The sequence below is a fragment of the Melospiza melodia genome, chromosome 11 (genome assembly GCF_035770615.1).
Source record: "Melospiza melodia melodia isolate bMelMel2 chromosome 11, bMelMel2.pri, whole genome shotgun sequence".
In the NCBI taxonomy this organism is placed as follows: Eukaryota; Metazoa; Chordata; class Aves; order Passeriformes; family Passerellidae; genus Melospiza; species Melospiza melodia.
This window is the reverse complement of record NC_086204.1, coordinates 5,095,313-5,111,846: the sequence shown is the minus strand read 5'-3', so window position 1 is coordinate 5,111,846 and position 16,534 is coordinate 5,095,313. Positions and strand designations below refer to the sequence as shown.

The 16,534-nt window shown below is 50.6% G+C and overlaps 1 protein-coding gene across 1 annotated transcript in view; it reads left to right on the top strand.

Moving 5' to 3' along the window:
- Positions 1-16,534, top strand: part of PAPPA2 (pappalysin 2) — an 87,080-nt gene that overhangs the window by 58,542 nt on the left and 12,004 nt on the right. Inside the window, exons 16-20 of the mRNA XM_063165408.1 lie at positions 1,268-1,481; positions 7,916-8,084; positions 9,143-9,275; positions 10,340-10,449; positions 12,962-13,033. Of these exons, the coding sequence (XP_063021478.1) occupies positions 1,268-1,481; positions 7,916-8,084; positions 9,143-9,275; positions 10,340-10,449; positions 12,962-13,033 (698 nt within the window). The remainder of the gene's footprint in view (positions 1-1,267; positions 1,482-7,915; positions 8,085-9,142; positions 9,276-10,339; positions 10,450-12,961; positions 13,034-16,534) is intronic.

Here is a 16,534-nt window from a genome sequence, read left to right as displayed (position 1 = left end):
ACTTCCAGCATGATGGCTGGAGGTGCTCAGCCAAGGCTGCCAAGCCATGGGGGGAAACTCTTGGAGTCCAGTGACACCACTGAGCCACTGAGGCAGGGACATGCTCTGTGCTTGCTCCCCGCAAAGACTTGCATTCTGACAAGCAAGCTGTCAATTCTAACAAATGCTAAGAGTAGGCAAGGAAAGGATGATGTGGCTGTGTGGCTCTTGGAGGTGGGAGATGACCCCTGGCAGCCTTGACCCATCAGGAACAGAGGCACTGAGTAGAGATGTGATCTTGTCTCTGGCCCAAAAGTGTTTCTGTAAAAAGAAAGGGACGTTTGAAGGAACTGTAGAGCAGCCTGGCTGCACCACAAACATGCTGATCCAAACCTCTCACTAGGAATAGTCCCATTCGCTCCAATCCAGCTTTATTCCTTGCTCATCAGTTCCCAATGAACTATCCATCATCCAATCCATCATCCATACCATGTAGGTGACGTAGTCCTGGGCACTTCCTGCAGGCATCCAGAGCTGTGCATTTAGCTGTGTCTGCCAGGGACAACAAAGAGCTGGGCTGTAATACTCAACCCAGACCTCTAATGATGGGTGCTTTGAATTCCCAGTCACACCAGTGAAGCCTCCCACATCTGTCCTTGTGGCATTTTCCATCCTCCTGACTCTCAGGTTGCTCAGAGAGGTGATGGATTCCCCATCCCTGGAAACATTGAAAGCCAGGTTGGGCAGGGCTCTGAGCTACCTGACCTGGTGGAAGATGTCCCTGTCCATGGCAGAGGGAGGTTGGACTAGATGTGCTTTGAAGGTCCTTTCCAGCCCAAACCATTCCATGGTTATATGATCTTACACTGCATCTGTGGTAGGGCATGACAGCTTGATCAGCATAGCTGAGGACAAGCTGCAAAATGAAGGTGGGCTGAACTAAACATGACAGAGCTGTCCTACACTAAGACCCATGGCTGTCCTGAGACACCACAAAAGAGGACAATTTTAAGGGAAAGATTTGGGGAGATTTGCAGAAGCAAGATCCTTTCTCCAGCCTCTAGAAGTTGACCCTACCATACTTTTGTCTGCATTCAAGTATTTTCTGTTCCAGCCTGGCCAAGCAGGCAATGGAGTCCATGGTCTTTGTGTTTGTTGCCCCTTTTGGTATCAGTGTACACTCTAACGAGAGAACTTCTGCTGGTCGGTCTGAGCTCCCCTCAGCAGCTCTCCATTCCTGGCTGAAATGTAACCCCACACACACCCTCTGCTTCTCTTTTGGGGTCAGGAACAAACCAGTGGCTCACGTGCCTGGAGGATGGTCTGTGGTCCCTGCCCGAAGCCTTCTGCAAGCTGGAGTGCGAGGCGCCGCCCGCCGTGGCCAACGCCCGGCTCCTGGTGCCGCGGTGCCTGCAGGGCAGCCACGACGTGGGCTCCGTCTGCCGCTACAAGTGCAAGCCCGGCTACCACGTGGCTGGCAGCACAGCAGACAAGCCTAAGAAGTAAGTCTGTGGCAGGTCTGTTATCACCATTCCTTTCCTCCTCACAGTGTGTGGAAGGAGCAGAGGTGACGGGACAACGGCAGTCTCAAAGTCTGTGGCGGGTCTGTTATCACCATTCCTTTCCTCCTCCCGGTGTGTGCAAGGAGCAGAGGGGACAGGACAATGGCAGTCTCGAAGACCTGGCTTGATAGGTGGTAGAAGGCAGAGCAGCTTGCTCTGATCTCCTTTAGGAAGAGGCAAAGAAGCCTTCTTTCTTTCCTGAAATACAAGAGGCATTCCCTGGTCTAGGTGAACCTGGTGGGAGCAAGGTGCTGTTGCACACATGAGTGTGTTAAATACTTTAACCTGAAACAAGCAGATCTTCTTGTGCACCTCAACGTATTTGTCACTCTGTGGAAGTTAAGCACCAAATTAGGGGTTTGTGGAATCCCAGGTAATTGGACATTTACAAGATGCTGGCAGATTCCTGGAGCTTCTGTTTTTCCTAAAAGCGATAAAACATGGAGCAGAGGCGCTGCAAGAATGAATGGCTGCCTTCTGTCAGGGTTAGCATCTCACCCGCTGTGTCTCTTGGCTAAATTTAATATCTCTAGCAGTGGCATTTCAATGGGAGAAAATTTTTCCTGATGCTTCGGGGAAAAATTCCTGGTGGTTCACTAGCCCTGCTCTCAGCCAATATCACGACGCTGGGAGAAAAAGCAGAGTTTTGTCTGTGACTCCTCCAGCCAAAGTCCCCATTGGGTTTGGTCACTAAAGATTCCCTGGCACAGGCTGGGTCCTCCCCAGAGTCTCAATTCTAGCCCAGATCAGGTAATTATGTGTTAATTGTTTAATGCCCCCTTCCAGTTTTAATTGGATGCAGACTTCATCTCTTCTTTGCTCTGGGGTAGAGTTGTTGTGCAGTGGGAAGCAGTTGCCAAATTTCTTGCCTAGTAATGAAGGAAGTGGTTTCTGTAAACAGCTTTTCACAGTGTTAGGAGCATTTCTAGGGCAAAAGGGAACCGAGTAAATGATTATTATGGCAGCAATCACATGGACTGCTTTGCAAGCTCTAGAGCAGCTTTTGTGCCTGTGGCGCTTCAGGCACTGGGCATTCAAACAGATCCACTCAGCTTGCAGAGTGAGGCCCCCTCTGTCCTGCTGCAGCAACTGCTGGTGAAAATGATGACCCCTGGGAGATCTTGAGGCTCCTCTGATGTGTGAGTAAATTCCATATGGGTCTGAGCAGCCTGTGAGAGAAGTCAAGGAAAATCATGTGAAGCAGTTTATGTTTTCATAGCAATGCATGTTGACATCGTGTTTTCCCCTCTGCAATTGTCACTGCTGCTATTTCATCAGACATCTCTGATGGTGGAATAAAAAAACCACATTAACAAAACCAGAAAAAGTATTGCTTTCCTATCATGCAGATTAACTCCTATGTGAGTGGCCCAGCCCAAGCAAAACCCTTTCCTTGGGCTAGTAAATGTCATTGTACCATCTCATCAGGAGCTCTTGGTGACTCTCAGCATGAGAGAGAGTATGAGTACAAACTCATACTCAGCATGTACTCAGCATGAGTACAAACCCCTTGGTGTGGTGTAGCAGCTCTTAGCCCTTTGGTCAGTTCCTGGACTGCTGGAAATCCTTCTGGTATCTCAGCCCTGGCAAGGAGAGGATGGGAGCTGCCAGAGTCAGAGGTTGATCTCTTTGATCATGCCAGTTTTGGAGAAAGGGAGGTGCTGGGGAATTCTGGAAGGAACCAGCTCTGGTAAGGTGCAGGTTCCTGATGTGCTGGGTCTGAGCTGGTGGACATCAGGTTTTTAGGGTCTCCTGCTGTGTCTTTGGGTTCAGAAATTTGAGTTCTTTGTCTATTGTCTCCCTGTTGTCCACCAACCCAGCAAGCTCAAGCCTTGCTAAAGGATTTAGTGCCATGCAGGTGTGGAGCTACATAAAGGGGCAAGACTCTCTGTGTGTGCTACGTACTGGACAAAAGTCAAACATAATCTGTGGCTGACACTGAAGGTTCCTCATGCCCACTAACTAGCTTACCCTTGGAAATACAGCCAGGTTTCATTTGAATTATTCTTCTGGCTCTAGATTTGCTCCTCGTGTGGAGTTGCCCACCTTATGCAGGCCTGAACCTCTTTGGTATCCAGCTGTCTCCATGCCAGTGAAGATAATCTTGGATACAGATGTCCATGCAATTGCCTCACTTCTATTTTTTATTTGAATTTTATTGCAGGAGCAGTAAGGATGCTTAGAAAGGGCTGAGGACATAGTTGAAATTCATTTCCCACAGTTTAAGTGAAAGAGAAAGGGGATGAAGAAATTAGTTGTCCCAGAGATGCTTTTGTCTGTTAAACTAGGTGAGGAAAGGCCCTTGGGAAACCACTGCTTGTCAACAAGGGATCCTTGAGGAAATACTGATTGTGTAATCACAATTCTGCCAGAAAGTTGCTGCCTTCCTGCTGGCAGGTTCATCTGACTGACAATGCTGACATGAAGGGTAAAGCTTCTTTGCCTCTTCCTAAAGGAGATCTGTTATCAGCCTGGAGAGGCTCCCAGCTGCCAGGCTACTTCACTTCTAATTCCAGTGTAAGGTAACAAGGGGAACTTAACAATGCATTTCTGCTTTGTGATGGGAGCTTTCTGGATTTAGGCAGAACTTGTGCCATGGCAGTAGCAAACCAACACCTGGATCACACAAAGATATGAGCTGTCAAGGAGAAATGTTCAGCATCACCCAGAGCTGTAGCATTGAAAAGTGCTGGCCTGAAAGCCAGGGGTCAGATACTCTGGGGAAAGGAGCATCACCCCCACAGTGCTCCTTGCTGTTGCTTCCAGCATGAAGTGCCATCTGAAGCAATCTCTGACAGGAATAGACAAGTTGGATGGGGCTTGGAGAAACTTGGTCTAGTAGGTGTCCCTGTCCATGGCAGGGGGGTTGGAATAGGATGATCTTTAAGGTCTCTTCCAACCCAAAACAATTCCATGATTGTGTGATTGTGCTCCTTTAAGGAGCACTCTAATGTTGAGAGGACACTTTCATTTTGGGGACCTAAAAGGTCAGACCCTTCAGGGGACTTGTTTCACTTGCCAGATGTGGAATGATTCCTTGGAGATAAGAGACTTGGGGATCTCAAAGCTGCCTTTGTGAGGGCTTGAGCTCCTTCTGCTAGCTTGAGGGAATGAAGCAAAGAACCACTTTGGTATTTTCAGGCAGATTTGAGAGTCTCAGCCTGCATTTTGACCAGAGATCAAGGGAGCCCAGCACAGTCCCCAGTCAGCTTCCATAGAGATGTCAGCCCCTCTTCCTTCTCTCCCTGTTCAAAAACAGCAGAGACCATGGAAGAGGGAGAGGAGGTGGGAGACTGTGGAGGAGAAAATGGGGGCTGGAAGGAGTTAGCAGACTGGGGACTGGAAACAAAACAAAGTTCACAGCAGGGCAAGCAGGAGAGCCTAATCCAGGAGCACCAGGCAGTCATGTGGTGGGCACAAAGGCACTCCATGCCTCTGCCTGTATCTGACCCCTTCCAGATAAAGGGCAAATACAGCTCTGGGAGCCACGGAGCCAGGTAAAGAAAACACAGGCTGTCAACCAGGTTCCTGCCCCTTCCACCTCTAAGATTTTTGAGCATTTACAGCCCAGGTTGTCCAGGCTGTTTGGAGGGAGCACAGCCGTGGAGGGTCCTACACACTGCTGCAGCCTTCTTTGAATTTACTGACAAATCTCTCTCCTTCCCCCCTATTCTTTTTGAATCCATCAATCTTCTGCCATGGGAAATGAGGCTGTAGGCTCATTTGTCACCATTCCTGCACAGCAAACCCACTCTCCCCCAAGCTGGCTGCCTCAGAAGACGGCTGGATCCCTGCATGTTCAGCTCCTAGAGCTGGGCATATGCTTGTGCCTTCACCTCAGATACAGCCCTTGCTGTCCTCAAACACCTCCCTTGCCTCCTCTGTCCATTAGGCTTGCCTGGTTGGAGGGCTGACTCTGATTTTCCTGGCTTCCTTGTTAATCCACAAGAAGTGCCACTGACCCAGATCAGAAGAAGTTGCAGGGTGAGAGGGGATCCAGAAATTTCCAGCCCCTGTGAAGTTGTGTGCATTTATGTATATAATTTTTTTTAAAGCCTCTCCTTTCCCTTCAGTTCATGCTTCCACATGAACTGCTTATTTCACATATGTGGGAGCGGTCCACACCCCACCCTCTACCCTGGGGTCAGCCTGGGCTAACTGTGTTTGAAGCATCCACAGCAAGGTGGTCTGGGGGGTGTGCAGGTTTGGGGGGAGCTGTGAGAGGCCATACATGGCCTGGCTGTGACACCACATCAAAATGAGGAGCCCTGTGAGGATGATGGGGCTGCAAACCACAGCCTGCACCTGAGCAAACTGCAGCTGCCACAGCTTGTCCTCCCTGGGCCTGACCCATCTCCCCAGGCCTCCCTGGGCACAGGGCCCCTGCCGTGACCTGGAGAGCAACAGGGAGGTGCAGTGGCCAGTGAAAAGTCATGTGGACTATGGTCCTGGTCTTTAAAGGAGTTTGCTCAGTGCCTGAGGGATTGCTGTTGCAGTGACTTCACACCAGCAGTTTGTTTCTATCTCCATAACCCCCAGTTTGTTCCGGTCTCCATAACCCCCAGTGCTTTGCCCCTTCCAAATCCTGCAGCTGGATCACACCCTGTGAGCCAGTAGGTTCAAAAAAGGGAAAATGCTGCTTGTGGAGCTGGACATCCAACAGGGATTAGTACCTCTTGGCATGTGCCTTTGCTTACCTTTAAACTGGGGCAGGGCAGAGCATTCAGTCAGATTTGGGAGAAGGCAAAGTCTGATGGGGACATCTTTGCAAGGCAGTGACTGTCAGCCTCATGGAAAGGGAAGGCAAACAAGGAAGTTAAATGAGGAATGGAATGAAACCACAGATGCCTACAATGGAATTCAGTCCCTGAACCTCATCAGCTTTCCAAAATACTTCATAGCTGCAGTTCCCTCAGTTAATTCAAGGCTGCTGCTGTAGGAGTGATATTGCAGCAGTCCTCACTGCTCGGGTGCTCACACCACAGCCATCCTCACTTCCCAGGTGGGCTGCAGGGAAGATTTGTGCAGAGCTCTGTGCCAATGGACTTGCTGCATCCCATTCCCTACCCTGCCTGCCTCTGTGTTACCTGCTGGAGCCTGCATTCACCTCGGTAGGAACCCACCATCCCTTTATACAGTCACAAAAGCCAGATCCCTGATTTTTGAAGGGAGAAGGGGACTCTCCAAGAGCTGCCAATATTTTAAAATATGAGAATGCTGCAAAAGCCTCTAAAATGTCTCATCCAGGAGCTTGCACCAGAAATCTGACAGGGAGCACCCCTGGTCTGGCAGCAGGATGCAGATGGGGTCCCCTTGCTTCTCCAGGCTGTGTGACCCTGTACCATGTGTGGAGGCACAGCTGGGTGGCCCCACTCAATGTCATGACCCTGCTCCAGGTGTTAAGGGGCACATGGGTGGCCCCACACTCTTCTGCCTCTCAGAACAAGGGGCAATTTAGTGCCTTCCCCCAGGGGTTCCTCTAACCCCTGGCGGCCCCCTCCACATACCTGTGGCAGGCCATAAACTCCCTAACGTGGCCTGGAGCCCTGCCTGCTGGCACCCATGCAGGGAGAGGGCAGGGGAAGGCACTGGAGTGGGCTGTCTAGTAAAGGAGGACAGGACTGGGGGAAAAGCCTCCTTAAGGATGGAGCAATCAGCTTTGGCTCAGGTAAAGCCCATCAGGGCAGTGACATGTCCTCTCCTGAGACAGCAGTCCTGATGCCTCAGCAGTTTTGATGCCTCTGTGTAAAAGATGTGGTGTCTCTATCACTGCCAAGGGACAGTGAAAAGTGGGTGGGCTCTGTTCCTGGACTTTTTCTTTCTTTTCTTGGCAAGTAGCTCGTGTCTGGGCTGTTTTAGCAGCATAGGGTGGTACTGGTCTGCTGCAGCCCCTTGGCCAGAGCAGGATTGACAGATCTGGCTGGAGTACAAAGAGGAGCCTCAGGAGCAGCTGGGCACAGGCCAGAGGATTTACTGGTGGAGGCAAACTCCATTCAGCAAAGTATGCAGCTACTGGCTGGGGGACAAAGCAGAGCAGGACCTGCAGGGGCTGTGGGAGGAAGGTTTAGGGGCATCACAAGAGGTGGGGAGCAGTGGGGTGGCAAGTGCAAGGGAAATACAGCCAGTGCTCCTAGATCAGTGCAGTCCCACCAGGGAGGAGAAGAAAAGGTCCTGGTTAAGCATGGGGTGTCCCTTTGGGAGATATGCCCATGGTGAGGGATTATATAGTATGGGAAAGTCCTACACAAACTGGGCATGATGGTTCTCTGGGAGAGATGTCTTCAGTCTGCTCCTGACATCTGTGGGATGCCTGGCACAGCCAAGGTGCAGCGTTTGGGGTTCTGCAGGCCAGCCTGGTGTCTGTGTTTCCCCAGGAAGTTCCTGAAGGTGCAGTGCCTGGAGAGTGGGCGGTGGGAAGAGGGACACTGCGTGCCCGTGGTCTGCCAGCCCCCGCCCCCCGTCTTCGAGGGCATGTACAACTGCACGCAGGGCTTCGAGCTGGACAGCCAGTGTGTGCTCAGCTGTGAGCAGCAGGGACAGCAGGTGAGTCTGGGGGAGGCACACACTGACCACACCTTGTGTTTCAGAGCAGCTACAAACTGCAGGGCTCCCTGTGCCCTGCTCTGCCGAGGGGCCCTGCAGCCGTTTGACCCATCCCCAAGGCCAAATACCCTTTTAGCACCAGGAGCAGTCCCTCTACAAGCACAAAGGCTGTTTCTTGCTGGGCCCCATACATGGCACAAGGTGCACCACTGCCTGGGGATGCTCACCTGTGTGACAGTGTTCACAGGGGTCTCAGGTTCAGGGAAGGGATGAGGATCTGACTCCACATTTCAGAAGGCTTGATTTATTATTTTATGATATATATTACGTTAAAATTATCCTAAAAGAATAGAAGAAAGGATTTCATCAGAAGACTAGCTAAGAATAGAATAGCAAAGAATGATAAAGGCAGCTGTCTTGGACTCTCTGTCTGAGCCAGCTGGGCTGTGATTGGCCATTAATTACAAACATCCAACATAGGCCAATCACAGATGCACCTGTTGCATTCCACAGCAGCAGATAACCATTGTTTACATTTTGTTCCTGAGGCCTCTCGGCTTCTCAGGAGGAGAAGAAAAGGATTTTTCATAACAGATGTCTGCTCCTGCTCCCTGGAAAGCAGTGGTCCTAAGCAAGCTGGCTTATCTTGTGTGAAAATGGTCAGAAAGCATAAGTAAGGGGTTTCCAGTAAATTTTGGGAGCTGCTGTGGAAGCATTCAGTTGGGATGATGGGCAAGCTTGCTGCAGCATTGTGCTCACCAAGGGGCTTCCCTGGGCATGGAGGCTGCTGCCTGCCTGCTCTTCCACCCAGGTATCTTTGCTTGGAAAAGGGCTTGTCAAAAGAAGGATGGCTGATTCCCTCTGGTGGGATCCAGCAGCAGCTGGGAAACAATTGCATTCCTGGTCAGTGCACATAGGCTGGGCCAGATGGCTGCAGCCCAGCTGCCTTGGGGAGCTTTTCTCTGGTGGGAGGGGTGTCCTTGCACACAGTGCTCCCCAGAGATGGGCAGTGGGCAGGCAGGGTGGGTAACACCAGCTGCTCTCCCTCTGCTTTGCAGGTTCCCATCGTCTGCACTAAGGAGGGCTTGTGGACAGAGGAGTTCAAGCTGTGTGAGAGCTTGCAGGGCTCCTGCCCACCACCCCCAGAGCTGAACTTCGTGGAGTACAAGTGTGAGCAGGGACATGGCATAGGTGAGGGCAGATGAAAACCAAACTTTGTGTTGACTCAGTCATACCAGAGAGCTGATAGACTATAGATAGACTCTTCCTATACCAATCCTCACTTAAAAGAAAAAAAAATTCTGTTTTCTCTTCCATGATCTTTATAAATACAGAGCCAGGAAGGTTTTACCCTTGTGCTCACCCTGGTTGCACTCTTGGGCAAGACCCAAATCTGGAGCTGTCTCCAGCATTAAGCATCTCTCTTTCCAGAAGCAGCAGGGGTTTTCTTTAGGGCAGCTCTTTGCACATTTTCCTGATCTGTAGCCCTCCATCTTTCCTGAGGTCTCTCCACTTGCTGCCACTGCTGCTGTTTGCAGGGTTAATGTGACAGGTCCCAGGCAAAAGCCATAAAAGCTGCGGTGACAACTGAGTGTAACAGGGCACTTTCACCAGAGGAGGGACCGCATCATCCATTTCTGTCTGCAGGACCTGGATGCTTTGTGCTTTCAGGAAAACCTGCAACACTCAGCCATGGTTGTTGCATCTGGTCTAGCATCCCACTGGGCAGGGCGCTTGTGCTCAGCCCATATTGCTCTGAAGGAAACACACCAGTCATCCCAGTCTGGTCAAACCAGGCTGAGGACAGTCTAATGTCAGAGACTACTGAGGTTTAGGATTAGGACTGGGGTCCCATTTGTTTTTCTAAGGTGGTTTCTGCATTTTTTTTTTTAATTCCTGGGTCACGGGAAGGCAGTGGGGATTCTCTGTGGTGGAAAAATTAGAGACAGTTCTTAACACGTCAGCAAATGTCATGTAACATCTAGGCCTGACTTATTTCCATGCTGGGTCCCATGTCCTGCCATCAAGGTTGGAATTTTTCTCTTAGGTTGTGTTCAGTTTTCCTTTCACCTGTGAGAAGAGAATTGGGCACAACTCCTGTAGACTCTAGCATAATTCATGATTTGGGGAGGGAATTGCTCTCCCAAGCTGGGAGATAAAGCATCCTCTTTACATCTCTGTACCATCAGTGTGGCCTACAGGACATTGTTGCCTGGCTCCAGGTAATGTCCTCAAGGCTCTCCCTCCTCCCACAGGTGCTGTGTGCATTCCTTCCTGTATCATTCCTCCCAGTGACCCCGTCATACTGCCCAAAAACGTCACTGCTGAGACAATGGATCACCGGCTGCAGCCCACCAGAGTCCAGGTAAAAGGGGGGGAGAATTCTTCTAGCAGGGGGATTGCTGGCAGCACAGAGAGGGAACCTCCCTCCCTCTCCATCTGGTGTTTTAACCCAAAATCTCTGCCTCAGGTGAAGAAGGGTAAGGCTTGTAAAGACAAGCAGTGGATGCTCTCGTATTCCAAAGTTCAGCACAGTTATCAGCTCCCAAGCCAGCTTTCCAGGAATTGCATGATACCACAATATATGAAGTTTTAATGCAAGAATCCCACTGATTTTTCAGGATGTGCTGTGTGCCTAGACCTGTTAAGCTACTGTTTATTGTCAGCCAGTGTGCTGGGAGAGCAAAAGCTGCCTCTGGCACAGTGTGAGCCTGGGTCCCCACTTACCTGGCAGCAGAGATGCAATCCTAGGCAGGCATTTCCCTGCCAAGGAAGAGGCAGGGCACTGTCAGCTGAAAGGTGTCTGCAGCTGCCAGGACCTGCTGGCCGGCTGGATGCCTCTGCTGCTGGAACAGGGGAGCCTTTCCCTCCCCACTTCTTACTCATTTTGTAGGCAAAGCAGCTCAAATAGCTCGAATATTTTGCATCCTCGTGGCACGACTTTACCAAAAAGCAGCTCTGCCGGGGTAATATTTCTTAAAATAAAAACGAGATGTATAAGGAAGGAGGTGGAACAAAGAAAAGCAAACAATCGTCCCAGGAGCCAGTGCTGCCATCCAAATGCTTTCCACTCCTCCTGGGAAGCCGCAGGAGGCCCAGCATCATGCCTGTGGATACTCCTGTGCACTGCCTTGAATCAGACCCGCGGCTGCTGGGGGGGCGAGGATGCCTGGGGCATGTGGGATGGTGAAGCACGAGCCTTGGAAGGAGTCCTTGCCTTTGAGGGATCGCATGGCTTGGCCCGTTGAGGCAGTGGTGTTCAGCTTCCCTTTCACCACCGCTGCAGGCTTTCGTGCAAGGGAGGCATTTTGCAGAGAGGAGACACTATTTTAAGAAGGAGCTCTGTCCTTTGCCAGGAGCTCTCTCCCTAGACCATCTTGTTTTCCTCTCTGTCCTGGCTTCTGTCTCCGCTCCCCACTTGGCTCCCCCAAGCCTCCAGCAGTTTGCTGTTCCCGGGAGCTGCCATGCTCCATCAGATGGAGAGGATGGGGCAAACAACACGGGGAACTGCACAGGCCACTCAGAGAAGGCACAGTCCTGTTCTGCTTTCAGCTCTGATTCATTGCATGCCACAGCTGAGCAGGTTTGTCTCTCTGCCCTTATTTCCCAGCCTGGAATACGGCTATACTAATATGAGTATGCTAAAATGGCATCTGAGTTGCACAACAGCCACATACAAAGCAGCTCCATGGGGTTGGGATGCACGCATCCTCTTGGCTGAGCGGGATCTGGTGGGCTCTGGAATTCCCCAGTCTTTGCCCCATTAAGCTGGCTCTCTCTGGGGCTGGCCGAGGAGGGCCAGGACCTCATCCTGCTCCAGCCTCGTCACAGTCTGGACCAAGGATGCTGCAGAAAAGAAGGACCTGGAGCTGGTTTGTGTGGGCAGAGCTGCCCCACTCCCCACCTGGGAATGCTGGAGCCAGTCTTCCTGCCCCTGAACATACCAAACAAGGCTGGGAGCAAACACACCTACCCCTCTGTGCAATTCCCGTGCTGTGAAGGGCATCCTAGGACACTTTCACAGGCCAGATGCTGTTTTATGGGGCCTCAGATTTCAAAGCCTGCCTGAGCTTTACAAGGAGGAAATTGCATGTGTGGTGGGGCTTTTCTTCCCCCTGTGTAATCATCAGTGTTCCCCACAAACCCCAGCTAAATGAGCAGCGTGGAGTGTTCCAGGGCTGGGAAACTGAGCCCTTCACATCTCGCTCTTGTGTCCATCTGGCTGCAGCGGCTGAGTTTGTAAATACCAGTGAGAACCTCAGAGTGACCGTCAGCCTGGTGCATCTACTTCAAGTCAGGTCTGGGGAGATGAGTCCTCCCTCCCAGGATGCAGTTTTCAGAGCCTGAGCAGGGATCAGTGAGCCAGTTGTAGGCACTGAGTGATGACCAGCTGGTGAATTCAGCATCACACAGAGATATGAGGGTAGATTCCAGCCTCTTGTGGCTGCTTACCCCCAGCTGGTCAAGTCATACATAATGGTGGCACTGCCAGCCAAACCCACTTCTCAGGTAGTCCTTGTCCTTTCCCTTTGTCCTCTTCCAGTTTTGTATCATTACAGAAACATAGAATTACTAAGGATGGAAAAAACTTCCAGGATCAGCAAGTCCAACCAATGTACATCTTAATACACACACACAGATACGCACACACACACGAGGTGTGTGTATATCTGGCCTCTGCCTTGAACAATGTGCGCTGGTCTGTCGGTTCCTGGGTGCAGCTACCCTGGGTTTGCTGGTCCTGGGGGTGTCGCTGCTGTTCTGCCCCACAGTGAATAATGCAGTGCTGCAGGAGATTCTCTAGCTCCAGAACACACTGCTGGCTGTTTCCCTCCCTCATCCACCTCAGCTAACTGCTGCCTTCTCCTCCTCTCCAGAACATCGTGTGCACGGGCAGGCTGCGGTGGTACCCGGACCCCTCTGTCATTCACTGCATCCAGTCGTGTGAGGTAAGCCCTCCCTGTCCCCAGCTCAAGCTGCCTGCTCCTTGCAGGAGAGCTCCTGCCAGTGAAGACCTGCTCCAGCACAAACCAGACACCTTTGTTCTTATGTTTGCTCTGAGCTGGGCTTGCTGGATGAGCAGAGATAGCAGAGGAAGCATCCTTGGGTAGAGTCCCCACAGCCAGGATGGTGCTTGCTCCCCAGAGCAAGAGCTGCACAATAACCCATTTCCTTCCTTGCCTGCTTCTTTTTGGCCAGCCTGGGCAGAATATTCTAGCAAAAGGATTTCACTGGCAAGGGGTATCCCCCAAAAGCCTGAGCTGACTCCAAGCTGGAATGTTTCCCTAACCAGAACCGCAGTTCTAGAGTAACATGGGTCCAGAAAAGCCCTGTGTGACTCACCTGTCCAAATCAAACAATCAGGATTTCCAGCCTTGTGTATGCAAAACAAACTGCTTCTGAAGAATCTGCAGACAAAGAATTCCTTGCAGAAATTGGTTAGCCACTCATTTAGCTTTGAATAATGACCAGGCAGGAGAAAATCATAGGCAGCCTGGAGTCAGTTCACAAAGGAAATTAAAAATAGGCAGTCTTTGTCAAGCACTAGTTGTTATTATGATTGAGGATGAAAGGAAAAAGGGGGGAAATTTTGGAATGTTGTATGCTGAAAATTTGGGATTTTTACCAAAAAGGAAAATGTAAATGGAGTTTGCACACCAAAAATAGCTTTGGGGTTTGCTGATTGTATTTTTTTCTTGTGCACATTTCAATGCAATGATTGCTTTTCCTCGCTGGTTCTGCTGAGCTCAGCTCTTTGGGGACTGTAGTGTGGGGGAAAGGGCAATGTTGCAGGGGGCACGTCCCCAGGAAGGAAACCTCATGGTCTACAGAAGGTGCAGCAATTATTTCCCAAATTTGATGCCTGTGTTTTCCTGTCTACTGCAAGACAGGCAGAAAGAGTAGGGGAATGAGGTGCTGTGTGCCTGAGAGGTGTTTGGTGATTGAGTACCAGAAGTTAGTGATCCTCTGACATTTTGGGAGCTCTGTGTCTTCTAAACCACATCTTTTAGCACAAATCTGGGGTAATGTGTTTGAAATGGGATGGCTTAAGTGGAAGAGCAGACCAGATGGTTGAGTGATTGTCTCTGTGGTGGTTCTGCTAGCAAGGGAGAATTTCTTGTGCTCTCTGGGACTAGGTCGTTTCAAAAAAAGAAGCCAATGGAGTGTGAGGTGTTTCTTCTTCCCTTCCTGTGCAGCTCAGGTAACATGAAGCTGTGACACAATTGTGAGGCCCCTCCCTTAGGCTCAGGTACACCAGACTGACCACTGTGGTTCCTGTGCTTCACCTTGGGTCTGTGTTCAGTGAGAGATCCCATAGGGAATTATGAAAAATGCCAGTTTATTTGTCTGTGTGTGTGAGAGACAGACACACTGAGTACCTGAAGTCCCAGTGTAAGTCACTGTGCTCTCATCGACCACTCAAACATGCTCACAGCCAACATGAGCTCCTTCTGTTCCTATCTGTTTGTCGCCCTCCTTTACTCTTAGAAAGCAGCCCCAGGCAGGACTCTTGGCACACAGGAGGTTAACCAAGCCAAAATCTTGCAGTGTCCCACCAGAAGATGGAGAGATTCCATGTTCTTCACCTTTGTAGACTTTTAAATGTTTTTTCTGCTTTCAATTACTGTTTCATCAGGAATGACGAAGCAGTCAGTACATGTTCTTCCATCCCAGGTCCACCAAAGCCCTCCATAAAGCTTCCTTGTTGCTGGAAATGTCTCTTTTGATGGGACACAGGACTATATCTGCTGTTTCTGCAGTTGCATCAGTCTGGCAGTTCAGATATCCTGATGTCAGCAAGTACACCCAGATCTTTCTCTTCCTCCTTTGTTTCCAACTGATGAGCACCAAGCTAACAGCAGATGTTTTGCTATCAGTACAAGAGCTTGCCCTTCAATTTTATAGAAGAGAATGTCATCTTGTTTCTCTCTCTAGTCCTTCAGGTCATCTAACTATTTGTTAGATGTCCTGATCCTCCTCTGTGGAACAGTGCCTTCTTCCTTGTTAGCACTTGCATCAGGGCAGGCCTATTCTTAAGGTCACAGTCACTCACTGTAGCACTAATGAAGATTCATCCTCAGATAGTGTCATTCACCCTTATGCTCTCCTTTTTGATACAGCTCCCAGCCTCCTCCTCATCCCTGTCGTCCTTCTCACTTCTCATACATGTCTTGATTCGTTCTTTTCCATATGTTTCCTCCTAGGGTGCTGCAAGCTGTTAAGGTTGGACCAATAATCCATATTTTCCCAGATAACTTTTTTGCCCCACATGAGTTTCATAATAGTCATTGTCTTGCTGTAAAGAGTAGCTCTTACTGAAAGTGCCTCAAAATATTGCTCTGGGAGCTGCTGCAGGGAGATGTTACCAATCTCCCCATTTGACCACAGAACACTTTGAATGTTGTTTCTACCTCATCTGTGCTGACTTTCATCCTCATTGCTCTCTGCCCTCTTCTTTGTAAAGGAAAACTCTGCAGTTCTCAGAGGCTGTTTCACTTCCCCAGTCCCTTGTGGATATGGAGGCATCCCGCAGCAGGAGCAGGATAGAGAAAGAATATAACCTGTACTCTGTCCTCACTGCGTGGCAGCCCCTCTCACACACAAGGTTCAGCTTCACTTGCCACGGGTCATATTAGTCCCAGGTTTCCTCTCATTTCATAGGAGCCCCTCAGTGGAGACTCCTCCTTTAAGAGCCCAGACTCTGCCATCCTTGGGCAGTGAAATGCTGTTCCAGTGGGCTGTCCATGTCACCTCAGGTCTGAGTCACCCCTTGGAGATTCCATTGGCAGTCTCTCCATTGACTGCCAAGTGTGTGTTGGATCAGGAAGTTTTCTCTTCTGGATGCCACGGTGAGGGGAGCAACCCTACATAACAGAAATCCAGGCCACCTGGCAGCTCCTCCTGTCTCTCTCTGGTGGAGTCACTTCAGGCCGGGGCATGGGAGCAGTAGCCAAGGCCCAACCTTCCCAGCTCCATCTGGAGCTCTGCCTCATATTGGAAAGTCCAGGTCACCATGCAATGGCATTAGAGGGACTCTCACTCCCTCCCTCCCTAAAGAGGGACGGCATCTTTATCCTCTGCTGGCGGTGGATCAGCCTGCCTGCTCATCCCTGCGCTCCTCTCCCACCTCCCTTCTCTTTCCGTTAATCTGGTCATCCATCTGCCTCCCTCTCTCTTGCTGTGCCTTGCCAAGTTCCCCAGTGCTGGAGCAGTGAGGCACGTACGTCAGGGAGGGAGGGAGGGAGGGATGCAAACCCTTCCAGGAGCCCGTCAGGAATTCGAGTTAGCGCTGAGCGCACTTTGCCTTTCGAGGGCCAGCGGAACATCTCGTCCCCTGCCATCAGTAGAAAAACAGATGGCGGCACCAAGGGAGGGGGCTTGGGGCTGTCAGGAGAGGTGAGTGGAGGAGGAGAGAAACCCTCCTTCCCACCATGGGTTGGGAGGAGGTG